General features: G+C 41.7%; 1 protein-coding gene across 1 annotated transcript in view; it reads left to right on the top strand.

The window, feature by feature from the left end:
• Positions 1–13784, top strand: part of LOC101863472 (putative molluscan insulin-related peptide(s) receptor) — a gene marked incomplete in the record, with an annotated part of 140638 nt that overhangs the window by 111827 nt on the left and 15027 nt on the right. Inside the window, 12 exon segments of the mRNA XM_013080393.2 lie at positions 772–935; positions 2030–2249; positions 2659–2757; positions 3551–3698; positions 4659–4885; positions 5875–6001; positions 6637–6866; positions 7499–7669; positions 9487–9697; positions 10898–11381; positions 11906–11993; positions 13092–13246. Of these exon segments, the coding sequence (XP_012935847.1) occupies positions 772–935; positions 2030–2249; positions 2659–2757; positions 3551–3698; positions 4659–4885; positions 5875–6001; positions 6637–6866; positions 7499–7669; positions 9487–9697; positions 10898–11381; positions 11906–11993; positions 13092–13246 (2324 nt within the window).

Consider the following 13784-nt stretch of genomic DNA (forward strand, 5'->3'; position numbering starts at 1 on the left):
ATGTGTGTGTGTGTGTGTGTGTGTATGGTCTCACCTTTCAGGGGGAAAGAAGGATATTTAGCGGTAGTGAGAGATGGAAGTCTTAAGCCTGTTTCACTGTCAAATTTTCATAACTTAAACTGCTATCAGTTTTCTGTGATATTATCACACCCCTGCTTTTCCACAACAGTGATTATGAACGTGTTTATTTTATGATAGTGTTTTGGTTTTTAAATTTTAATTTTCTTGTTTTTTTGGGGTTTATTTTAGTCTCATAATGTGGTTCAGCCCCATTGCTTAATCAGGGTATAGAGCCGATAGCTATCTCTTCAAAGGTGTAAATCTGTGCAGTCTGCAAAAACTGTCGTGTTTATGCAGCTGAGATTACAATGTTTGTTTTTTTTCACTCGGCGAACATTCCTCTCCCGAAATAGAAGCGACCTCTCTGAATTCTGAATGTGTAGTAGACCCATGGAAGATTAGCCACTGGCTTATTGATAAGCTGCGGGGATGGATGACTCTCCCTGTTGTAGGCTTGTGTGGAGAGGGAGAACAAGTTGAGGGGAAATGGTAACACGGCCAACTGGGAAACACGTTCCAAATGTGTTTTTTTTTAAAACTGTTGTTATGTTTAGTTTTGTTGGGTGCGAAATTGTTGGGTGCAAGAAGACTCCAACAAACGTTTGCCGTTGTACCCTAAATTCAGCGCATTTATTTATTCTTTATTTGATTGGCTTTGATTTTACTCATTATTTGGTGTTGTGTATGTGTGTTTGTTGTGTGTGTCCCCAGCTTGCAACTGTGCCGGCGGTCAGCCGTGCGGAGAGGATGGGACGTGCTGCCACCCGTACTGCCTCGGGGGTTGCTCGGGGCCCTCCGCCTCTGACTGCTTCGCCTGCAAGAACGTGCTGTTCCAGGGAGAGTGCCACCCGGTCTGCCCGCACGGCACCTACAAGGTGGGTGGGTGGGTGGCGTGCTGCTCGGGTGGTGGTTTGCTCTTTTTCCCCGTCAAACATCTATTTTAGTGTGGTTTGGGGGGGGGGGGAGAAGAGAGGAGGATGTCCTCTAGTGGTGGTTTACTTTTTCTTTCTCGTCGAAGGTCTATAAATGGGGGCGGGTTGCTCTTGTGTGATTTGCTCTTTTTTTCTTTCTCATCAAATATCTGTGAGTGGGTGGGTTGGTGGGTGGTCTGGTGTGGTTTACTCCTTTCCTACCAAACATCTATTAGTGGGTGGTTTCGCCAGTGTTCTAGTGTGATTTGCAAGAAATATATCATTCTAGGACAATAAAGTATTATCTTATCTATCTTTTCTTCTTTCCTGTCCAAGATCTATGGTTTTGATTTCTTTTCTTTCCTTTTTTGTGTGTTTGTTATTTTCTTGTAACGTCTAATCTTTGGCACTCTTGTATGACCTTATTGTGTTGCAAGTGCCGTAAAACTTTTACTAAAAACAAAGTGGGGGGTTTCTTGCTTGTTTTGTCATCACAGCGGGTGATTAGAGAGTGTATTTTTTAATCATTAGAGTGAGTGGTTGGAGGTTGATCTTCTCATTAGTGCAGGTGATTTGAGGGTGCTTCTGACTGGCCAGTTGCTGACATAGTGTTTAGACAGGTAGTCGCTGGGTTGTGTCCTTGAGCTTCTGGTATGTGGCTTTGAGGAATTATTGTATTGTTTTTTTAAACCAAATGGGGGAGGTAGCCACTTGCAGGTCCTACATCTTTATTAGCCTTCTTCTGATGGTGCTGTGTATATGTGCTGCTTTTCCCATTCTAGAAACGACTTAATTTGTCAATGTACATCTATTTACCGAAATTAAGAAAGAATAAAATAAATTGAGACCACACCCCCCCCTCCCCCCCTGGACAAACAACAACAAACCAACAGCAACAAAACAAAACAAAAAAACTCCAACCCAATTTAAAAAGCAAATGAACAAAAAAAATACAACAACAAACAAAGCCCATGGGAATAAGGAACAATAGAATTTAAAAGAAAATTATTTAATTTGGATATTAAAATTCCTCTTGTTGAATGTTCTCCCATGTCCAGTTGTCGGACCACAGCTGCTTGACGGACAAACAGTGCCTGAGCCTGTCCCCGGTCTCGGGCAGTGGAGGGGAGGAGTCCAAGTCTGGGCCCAAGCTCCTGGAGGGGAGCCAAGGCCAGCCCAGCCTGTGTGTGTTTGACTGCCCCGTGGGCTACAAGGTGGACGAGTCCAAGGATCAGAAGATTCCTCGCTGTGTGCTTTGTGGGGGATTCTGTCCTAAAGGTAATTGAGCCGGACAATCATTAACCCTATACGTACTCCATGTTTTACTATCGTATCCATGCGGCGTGGGGTACTCTGTGCCCCTACTTTCCAAAGAGGAGATATTTACTTGTTAATCCGACAGTGAAAAAAATAGAAGCAAGAGAAATGTGGTTTTTAGACTGCTGAGAATATCTTGAAAGGAAAAGAAATCAAATGAGGTAGTGCTTGAAGAAGTCCACGTGGGACACTCACTGATAAAAACCATCAGGAAAAGACAAATGCAGTTTTTGGGACACCTGAATAAACATAAAGATCTTGAACATAATGATATAAATTTGTCTAATGGAGTGAAAAACATTTACAGTCATTTGGTTCCCAACAGCTTGGATTTTGTTTTGATCGATAATTTATTATTTTTTCCCCCCAGTATGTAACAGTACTATAGTGCACAGCATTGAGGACTCAAAGCGTCTCTTTGGCTGCAGCAAAGTCAGTGGCAACCTGGATATCCAGATTATGAGTGGAGGTTTGTGAACACAAGTTTTTGTTCTGTATTTATCTTATACTCATTTTCTCATTACACAGTGAGTTTATCAAGCTCTTTTGGTATTACAGAAGGTAGAGTTGAGAGATGTACGTTTCCATTGCAGATTCTGACAGTCACTGTACTTTTTGATTGATAATGTGTCATTGCTATGTGGTCGTGGTTGGTGGGCGCTCTTGTGTTTTCTGTTCCCCTCCTATTAGGTTAGTGCTACTTCATTTGTTTACCTCTGTTTCCTGTCTCGATTTTTTTTTCTTTTCCTCACCGCTTAATAAACATTATTGTGTCAATGCATTACTCTTTTCTCAAAACTGGCGTATGACTGAAGTCTATCAGTATGGGGAAGACAGATGAAGATACTCAATACATTATCTTTCTTTGCTTGGAGCATGACTGACATCTTATGTGTACATGACTAGATCGATAACAACACGTGTACGTGAGGAAGAGCACAATCATTAATTGCATCACCTTTTGCAGGTTTACTGAGCAGTAAATGCTACGACACTAAAAAAAAAACAAAAAACCCAGCTGGGCTTAAGCCCAATGATTTTTTGGATCAGAAAGTGAGAGGAGACAATATAATACAGGAATAATAGATGATGAACAGAAAAAAAGTCAAGTTGGTTAAACCAGAATTTTAGAGACAAATTTGTCTATTCCTTAGAAGTGGTTGAAGGGCACCACTGGTGGGTCCTGCATCCTTCCGTTTCCCTATGAAGTTTTTTTAAAAATTGGAAACAAATGTTTATTGATTGTTGTCTGCTCGTTTCAGAAAACATTGACAAAGAGCTGACCAAGAACATGGGAGGTATTCGCGAGGTGACCGGCTACATCAAGATCATGAGGTCGTACGCCTTGCTCACCCTCCACTTCTTCAAAGGTTTAGAGATCATTGGAGGAGAGCAGTTGGCACTAAACCTGTACGTGATTTTCACACACTCATGCACAGGCGCACGCACACACATGCACATGCAAGGGCACACACACACAAGGGCACACACACACACACACACACACACACACACACACACACACACACACACACACACACACACACACACACACCCGCGCGTGCAAACACACACACACACACACACACACACACACACACACACACACACATATGCACATATGCACACTCACACACACGCACACACACACACATACGCACATATGCACACTCACACACCCGCGCGTGCAAACACACACACACACTCACACACAGTGTGGACATAATGTACGTCACATTAATTGGAGAGGTGTGAAGAATAATAAGATCCCATCTATGTTAGTAAATAGTAAACAGGACAAAACTGCAGTTGGGTAACATAATAATCAGACTTCATGAGAAATAAACCAAGCATCATTTATGAAATCATCTATATGGAATAGCAGCCACGAAATGAGTAAAATGACCTATATCGGTGGGTGGTTGGTGGGCGCTCTAATTGGGTTTACTCCTCTTTTCCTATCCAACATCCATTGTCCTTATCTCACCTCCTTCATCTCTTTGTATGTCAATCTCTTGTAAAACCTCTAATTTTCTGCTCCTATATGGCTTTTTTGTGTTGCAACTTGCAAGAGCCAGAAAACTCTTAATACTAAAACTAAACTAAAATGATGCAATGCGATGATCACTTTCAACAAGTGGGTGGTTGGCGGGTGCTCTGGTGTGGTTTGCTTCTTCTTTCCTATCAAACGTCTATCGTCCTGGTCTCTCCTCCTCCTTCTATTTTGTGTTTGTTACTCTCATGTAACACCTCTAATCTTCGGCACTTATATGACCTTATTGTGTTGCAAGTGCCGTAAAACTCTTACTAAAACTAAAAACTAACTTTCAACAACAACAATATATCATTGCTCAATCTCAATGTTTTCAGGTACAGCCTGCTGGTAGTGGACAACTCCAATCTGTTGGAGATCTTCCCGCAAGAGCAAATGAACAAGATGGCTATCAGAAAGGGTAGGGTCAGTTTCCATGGCAATCGTAAGCTTTGCTTTGGAAAAATCTCAAACTTCACGGCTAAGGTGGGAGTGCGTCCGCAGCTTGACAGCAAAGGGATTAACGTGGACATCAGCAATACCACGAATGGTGACCTCATACCTTGTGAGTATAATTTCAACAGTATTTGGGGAAACCATTGTATGTGGGTGGTTGGGGGGTGCTCTGGTGTGGCTTGCTCTTTTTTTTCCATCAAATATCTATTATCCGTATCTCTCCTCCTTTTATATTTGTGTATGTAACTCTCTTATAACTCCTCTAATCTTTGGCACTTATATGACCTAATTGTGTTGCAAGTGCCATCAAATGCTTGCTAAAACTAAAACCATTGTAACAAGATCAATTAAACTCTGTTCTAGCACTTACAATTTTTCAGTGCATTACAGGCGGCCAGTCCGTTAAAGAACAAGATGAGAGAGGTATAGGAAATCTGCTAAAGCTGTATTACTTGCCTTATTATTGCCTGGGGGGGTGCGACGCTCATCATCTATTTCTTTCAATGGAGGATCAGTTAAGTTTTTATCGGGTATGACGCGAATTACTTTGAAAGCACTTAATTCCAGTCACTGAAATGGTAAGTACATGATGAGACTGAAATTCTACAGAACACAGGCATTCGCTGTAAGTGACTGTGTGCTCAAAGGGAAGATTTTTCAACAGTAGACAACTCGCTACCTTAGAATTGACAAAGTTCTATTTGACATTTTTGGCCATTTTGTGTTACTAATAACATGAGATCAGAAACCAAATGTTCTATCTGCTGTATCAAAATTGTAAGTTGATTCTGAGTCGTTATCAAGATATTCAAAGAATTGAATTAGTTAAAGCTTGACATTGTGTGAAACTCAAAATTTTTAAACATTAAATTTCTCAAATCGAGGTAGTGAGCAGCAGATTTGTAATTCTTGGATAGTGAGCTGTTACAATAACTCTCAAAAGTGGGGAAACTGGAGGTATTAGAACAGGGAGACTGGCCTGGATTTTGTGCTTTGAGCACAGGGGCACATTGTGATACAGAGGAAGCTGTACAAGAAAGTATTGAGCTGGTGGTATACTGACTGACTGTGTTTTGGTGTGTTTCCTCTGTGGTGCAGGCCTCCATGTTCCCCTTAACGTGGTGGTGACGAAGATTGCTCCCATCATGGTTGTCCTGAAGTGGGAAAGATACCATGGTGGGGATGCCAGGCAGCTCATCAACTACATCATACATTACAAGAAAGTGTGAGTAGCTTATTGCCTTACGTGTGTGCGTGTGCGTGCGCGTGCGCGTGTGCGTGCGCGTGCGCGTGCGCGTGCACGTGCATGTGCACGCGTGTGTGTGTGTGTGTGTTTTGCTATTGCTTGTCCTATTCTGTTTCTGGTGAAGTGTTGTTGTCATCTTGCTGATTAAAGTGGGGAGTTAGAGGGAGCCCTTGTGTGATCTGCTCTTTTTTTACTTCTTCTTAGTGTACCTTTAGTTGGTGTGGCGGGTGCTCAGGTGTGGTTTGCCTTTTCTTTCCTATCAAATGTCTATCATCCTTAGCTTTCCTCCTTTTTTTCTTTTATGTCAGTCTCTGGTAACACCTATAACCTCTGCCCTTGAATGACCAAATTGTGTTGCAAATGCCGCAAAACTCAGCGACTAAAACTTAACGTGGGTGGTTGGCAGGTGCTATGGTATGGTTTGTTTCTTCTTTCCTATCAAATACTTATCGTCCTTATCTCCCCTCCTTCTTTTTTATGTTTGTTACTCTCTTGTAACACCCTTTAATCTTCTGGCGCTCATATGACCTCATGCAGTTTCGAGCTCGATAAAAACTGTACTGCAACTAACTAAAACTTAACACCCCCCCCCAAAAAAAAAATCCCCTCTCCAGAACTGAACCAGTGGTAGACTTGTATGCTGGCCGGGATGCGTGCTCGGAGACAGAGTGGTCCACCCAGGATGTGCAGCCCTCCCCCATTGGCAACGTCTCCTCCTATGAGTATTCTTTCCTCCACCTGGAGCCCTTCACCAAGTACGCCGTCTACATCCAAGCCTACACTTTGCCCACAGCCAGTGTTGCTTCACAGTCGAAGGTGATCTATATCAAGACCAGCCCCGCGGGTGAGTTGAAAGATTTTATTTTCTTCTCCTTCTTCTTCTCCTCCCCCCCTCCCCTCGTGCCACCACTGCACAGCTACACACTTACACACAAAACACTTATGCTGTCATTTTTAGAAGTACAGTAGATGCAGTACAATTTTGCAAGTGGGCCCAAAAAAAAAAGAATGTTGTTACTAAGAAAACAAACTCTTTGCAAACGTCTCAAGTTAATATAAAAACCCCCCAACAATTTTGATAATCACTTCCTTATTAACTTTGGAGGGTTCTACTGGTTGGTCTTACTTCTTTTTTTCCCCCTCTCTTGTTTTTGTCTGTGGTGGGTGATTAGAGGGTGCGATTGATAGCTCTTACTTCTATTTTTTGGCCCTATATTGTTTCAGCCTTATCTTGCTTTTTCCCCCAGTATTAAATGGGCACTATTGTACCATTAGTCAGTTCATGAATAATGTGTGTAGGTGGTAGGCAGGTGCTCTTTTGTGGTTTGCTCCTTCTTTCCCATCAAACATATGTCATCCTTGTCTCTCCTTCTTTTCTTTGTATCTGCTCTCTGATATCACCTTCAATCTTCGGCACTTATATGACCTATTTGTTGTTGCTAGTGCTGTAATACGCGTGCCCTCTTATGTTCACAGTACCATCAGAACCTCTGAATCTGGAGGTCAAGTCCAATGGACCTCATGAGCTGACCGTCAAGTGGCAGCCACCCAAAAAACCTAATGGCCGGGTGACCCACTACAAAGTCTTCTACAATGCTCAGAAGTTCAATGGAGAGGGTTTTCAGAAGAGAGATTTCTGTGATAACCGTGAGTCTGTCCATCATTTTGAATGCGTTTGTGCGTGCTTACATGTCTGTCTGTCTGTCTGTCTGTCTGTCTGTCTGTCTGTCTGTCTGTCTGTCTGTCTGCCTGTCTGTCTGTCTGTCTGTCTCTGTCTCTGTCTCTGTCTCTGTCTCTGTCTGTCTGTCCGTGTGTTTGTGTGTGTGTGTGCATATGTGTGCTGGTGCGTGTGCCATTGTTTCCCCCTTCTCTCAGGCAAAGAGGTTCTTTTGGACATTATGGTTATTTTAAAACTCTGTTCCAACAGGACTGTAGTACATTTTTTTACAAGACCTTTTAAACACTTCTGTGTTTTTAATTTTAAGTCTGAATACCCAATTTTTGGATGCCTAATTGCCATTTAAATACAAATACACAAAAAAATATTGTAAGTTTATTTGAGCAGAAGTGGCAGAGTGAAGACAAAAAAATCTTGTTAGTTATGATTATTTAGTCAGAATGATGATGTTGATGATGATGATAATGAGGATGATGATGATGATGATGTGTTTTTGACATTAATTGCATTCTTTTCTGTTTTATTTTTAAAAAAACGAGTGTCTGTGGTGTATTGGTTAGAGTCCTCCCCATAGGGCTCAAAAGACAGTAGTTTTATTCCCATGTGGGAAAGTTTTTTAAAAATGGATCACCTGTGTCTTTTAGAATATTATATCCCACTGAGCCCATGTTGGCACTGACAGGCAGAGTTGAAATCACCCACCCCCTAAATGATTTAAATTTAGTCTTTTGTTGTTATTGCTTTTATTTTTGTTTGTTTGGGGGGGGGGGGGGGGGAGGAGCTGTAAAACTTGTACATTAAAAATTGTCTTTTCTTTTACATCTTTTTTCATGGGTGCTTGAAGATGTATGTGTCTGGGCTTTCTCTCACAGGGCAGGATAACCTGATGTGTGTGCTTCTCTCTCTCCTTCAATGTAATGTGTTCCTGTTGTGTTGGATCAGGATTTTTAACAGTGATGAATTGATCACACATGTTATCCACTTTCTTGTTGAGTTGTGTGCGGTTTTTCATCTTTGTTTTTAAAAACTTGTTTTGTTGACACTGCCTCTGAAATTTGTTTGTAAATGTTTTGTGTTTTTCTTTGATGTTTTCTCGGCTTTATTCATGAGGTTTATTTGATTCATAGCAGAACTTTTTACTCTTTTTTTCACAGCAAAACTATTTTGTTTGTGTGAAGATTTTCTTTTACTGTCACGAAAAGTGAGGGCTATCCCAAAATTAATTTGAAAATGACCCTGATTAAAAAACTTATGTATCGATTTTCAGCTTGTAAACTCTGCATAGCAGCTGGTGCGTTATACACTATACTCTTCCGAAACGATAGCATCTTCTTTTAGAATGCGCTAATGAATGGTGGTAGAAGAAAGATGGCAACCTGCACTGAAAAAAGGTCCAAGTCAGAGGTTACAGGTGTCATAAGATTTTTGCATGTGAAAGGGTGTTAATATGTTTCTCTTAGACTCAAAACTTATGGTCATATAGCCCACCCCCTAAATGAACTATATTGTGGTGACGGATGTTTAAGAACATTTTTTTGGGCTTTGATGTAGTTTGTTCCTTGTTTTCTATCAAAGATCCATCCTCCATCTTTCTCCTAATTTTTGTCTTTGTGTGTAATGTGTTGTATGCTACTCTCTAGTAACATCTCTAGTCTTTGGCTCTTATATGTCTTATTTGTGTTGCAAGTAGGCCTACCATAGAACTCTTACTGAAACTGAAATGTTAATTTTTAGAATTGGTTATTATGATTTGTACATCCTCCACCCACCCTTCAACCCATTACAGCGATGAGGAACACACGAGAGATTGAGGCAGAAAAAGAGAAGCGTCGTCTGGCGCAGCTGAAGACGGAGAAGGAGGCCCAGGAGCAGCTGCCGCACCAGTGCTGTGCCTGCCCTAAGTCCAAGGAACAGGTGGAGCGGGAGAAGGAGGACCGCCAAAGGGAGATCTCCTTCGAGAACGAGCTGCACAACGCTGTCTACACCAAGAAGTGGAGGTGAGTGGTGTGCTGAAATGTGACCATGAGTAGGGTGCCAACAAGTCGCTACCTCAGAATTACAAAGTTCTAGCTGACATTTTTAGCCGTTTTGAGTTACTACGACCATGAGGTCAGAAACCAAATGTTCTATATGCTCTATCAAAATCGTAAGATTATTCGGAGTCGTTATCGTGACTTTCAAGGAATTAAATTAGAAAAAGCTTGACATGGTGTGAAAGTCAAAATTTTTATACGTCAAAATTCTCAAAAATAGGTACTGAGCAGATAGAACTTCGTAATTCTGAGGTAGCGAAGTGGAGGTGGGTTGCCTACCAAAGTGAGGCAATGAAATGGAGGGAAAGAGGGTACTAAAAAGTGAAGGTGAGAGGTGTGCGGAAATGCGGCCATAAGTGGGGTGCTATGAGTTGGAGGTGAATGGCATACTAACAAGTGGATGTGGGATGCGCAAACCTGTTAAGTGTTCTGATAAAATTGGAGCCTTTCGATTTTTTTTTTGGTCTATGGAAGAACCCTGATCAGATTTGCAAAAAAATCTGTTGGTTTTTTACTACTGGAATTCCGTTTCCATCCATTGTATGCTACTAAAGTTGTAAAAGATTTGATGTTTCTCTGCTTTTATTTGCAATAGTTCCGCGACTTATCGTAAACAGGGTGAAAAACACATTGCTATTTTGTGTTTATTTACGTATATTTGCAAAATGCATGTTTCTTTGCCACAACATGGTTTGTAATGTAATCTGAATCTTCTGGGGTTGTGGAGACTCTGATTTTTGCAGAGGATTCTCAGAAAAACGCCCATTTTTGATCATATTGGCAGGTCTGGTTGCATACCAGAATCTTGTGATGAGGTGGGCATTAAGAAATCGAGGGGAAGAGGGTGCCCAAAATGAAGTGGAGAGAGGAGAGGACGGGACTGGGCTGAGAGTTGGAGGTGAAGGGCATGTAAAAAATTTGAGGTAAAAGCTCTTTTCCAAAATGTGAGGATGAGCGGGGTACAGAGAATTGGGAGGTGAGTGGTGATGAGCAATATGGTTGTATTTGTAGCTATAATTTTTGCTACTGTATTTTTTATTATTATAATGTTTCTGATTTGATTTGTTATTATGTAATGTTTATAAATGTTGTTGTAGTGCTCTTTAGTGTTTTGATTCCATTGCAGTTTGTAAAGTGAAAGTTTTCAATGTACTATCCCCTCAGAACGGAGTGTCTGGACAAGGATGCAGAATTTGAGCTGCCAGACATGGAGCTGGGCAACCGTCGTGTGCGCCGCCAGGCCATGGTTTACAATGACGGCCTGGACTTTGACCGGCCGCTGACCAGCAAGGATGTGAACATGAACAGCATGTATGGTGGCTATGACAGTAGTGAAATTTTCGGCTTTAAGCCCAGACCGGCGGTGGTGAACACTGGCTCTGGTGGTGCTAGCGGAGGAGGTGGTAATGTGGGTGGAGGTAGTGGTGGTGTAACGGTCATTGCGGGTACCACCACCATCAGCACCACGGCTGGCGGGAAGTATGTGACCAGCACTGCCCGCTTCACCACGGCGGGCCCTGAGGTGGAGAAGGCCAATGCCAGCGTGATCAACGCGACGGTGGCCTCTGTGGTGGTCCATGAGGTCATCATCTATGACACCGAGGTCCAGCTCAGTGACCTGCAGCACTTCCAGAACTACAACATTGAGGTGAGACTCGGGTGTTTGTACCCGCCGGGATTCACAGGGCAATGTGCTTGCCAATTGTCCCGAATTTCCCAGGACTGCCCCGGATTGTGGGTGGTTGGTGGGTGCTCTGGTGTGGTTTGCTCCTTCTTTCCTATGAAACATCTATAGTCCTGATCTCTCCTCCCTCTTTTTGTGTTTGTTACTCTCTTGTAACACCTCTAATCTTCAGCACTTATCTGATCTTATTGTGTTGCAAGTGCCGTAAAATTCTTACTAAAACTAAAACTGTCCCGGATTTGATAGTCGGGAATTTGAGAACTTAATCACCAACACTACACCAAAACCAATCCCACTTGATGTAATTTTGTCCTTTGTATGTTGGAATATTTACAGTCATTGTTTTGTTTTTACATGTGGGTCTGACTTTTTTTTCTTCTCTTTTGTTTTTGGGGTTTCTTATTTTTCTCCATGTTCCATTTTCTTGAATTGTTCTTACACTGAATGTAGCAGTGATGTTTTATTGTTTTCCCCCTCCCGCCCCTCAGGTTATTGCCTGCCATGAGACCAACCCAGACACAGGAGAGAAGCTGTGCGGGACCGGGGCTATCACTACAGAACAGACAAAGCCTGATCGTAAGATGTCGCTTCTGGCACCTTTAGAATGACAGGGTTTTTGACTCTTTTTTGTTTGGGGGAGATTTGAGTTATACGTAACACAGTACTGGCACAGATGCCCTGCAAACAGTGTAAAAGACGAGACAATATGACCTGTATATTTTTATATATTTTTTAGTTTAATGTTTAATAAATAAGGAGTTAGGAGTAAAACCATTTCAGCTGTAAGACTATGAATCTTTGAATCCTATTTTCTCAAAATTATGCATCATGTGGAGTTAAAACCTTGTCAATCTATGGGCGCCCACTGATATGCTGGTGCTCGAACTAGAACTTGACTCTTCTCTCACCCCCTAAAAAAAGTTATTTGTTTTTTTATTTTACCTTACATCTTGCTTTCTTGTTATCATATAATTTCAAACCTTTTTTTCAAAAGCATTGGGACCATTTGAAGTCACTTCTTGATTGGATATGGCTGTTAAAAAGTTTTTCTAAGAATGTGCCTACCGTTGATTGAAGGGTTTTACTCCTTTTCTTTCCCTCCTTTGTTGTCTTTGTGTGTCTATCTTACTTTTTAATTCATTGTGTTGATGTGCTTCTCTTTAGGAACATTTATCTTGCTTTCATATTATCATATTGTAGATCATTTCAGTCCTTTTTGCCCACTCAAAACATGGGCACTTTAGTTGGCACCAGCTATGATTTTTATATAAAACTTGACATGTCATTGGTTAACTTTCTCTGAAAACTTTGCTTTCAGGTGGTTTGATTCGGCCATTGATAGTTCCACTTCTTTTCTTCCTGCCCCGATACTTCTGTTTTTTTTTACATTACCCATGTACTAAATGACTGGTACTTTTTTGATGCGTGAATCTTGCTTTTGTATTATTGTACTATGAATAATTTCAACCTTTATTTTTTTAAGACGAACCAGCCGAGATACTTATAGAGTTTCATTTTCCGTCCGTTTACATTCTTCGTCTTCAATTCTGGTTTCAGAGCAAGATGCTCAATGAAGCAAAAGTTGCAACTTTGTTTTAGAGTTCTGTTCGGTTAGGACAACAATTTCACCTTAAATTCGCCTTCTTCAGTGTGTTTTTGTGTTATCTTTTGCAGCTAAATCTGACAACATCAACGTGTCATCCGTTCACATCGAGCTCATGTCCAACAAAACTGGAGAAGTGCTCATCAAGTGGTCTCCACCTAAGCAGCCCAATGGCCTTATCCTGAAGTACAACGTGCAGTACCAACAGCTGGATCTGGACAGAGAAGTAAGTTGTCTGTTTGTCTGTCTGTTTGGTCGGAGGGCGCTGGTGGTGGGCCCTACACCTTTTCTTTTTTTGCATTGTTCCTATCTGTCTGTCTATCTTACTTTTTTTTCTTTCATTAAATGACCTGTAATGTGCCATTTTGTTGTTTTGTTTCTCCTTTCTCAAACAAACAAACAATCTCTCTCTCTCTCTCTCTCTCTCTCTCTCTCTCTCTCTCTCACACACACACACACACACACACACAATAACACACGCACTTACAAACACCCTCTCTTTTTCTTTTTCTCTCCTTCTTTCTGTCTCCCTCTGTCTCTCTTTTTCTCTCCGTCACGCATTCTCTGTCTGTCTGTCTCTGTCTCTGTCTCTGTCTCTGTCTCTGTCTCTGTCTCTGTCTGTCTCTCTGTCTCTCTGTCTCTGTCTCTCCCCCCCTCTCTCTGTCTCTCTCTCTGTCTCTCTCTCTCTCTCTTTCACTCACTCTCTCTCTCTCTCTCGAATACATACCCTCTCTCTCTCTTTCTCTCTATTTCTCTCCCTCCCC

This window comes from Aplysia californica, unplaced genomic scaffold (genome assembly GCF_000002075.1).
Source record: "Aplysia californica isolate F4 #8 unplaced genomic scaffold, AplCal3.0 scaffold00005, whole genome shotgun sequence".
In the NCBI taxonomy this organism is placed as follows: domain Eukaryota; kingdom Metazoa; phylum Mollusca; class Gastropoda; order Aplysiida; family Aplysiidae; genus Aplysia; species Aplysia californica.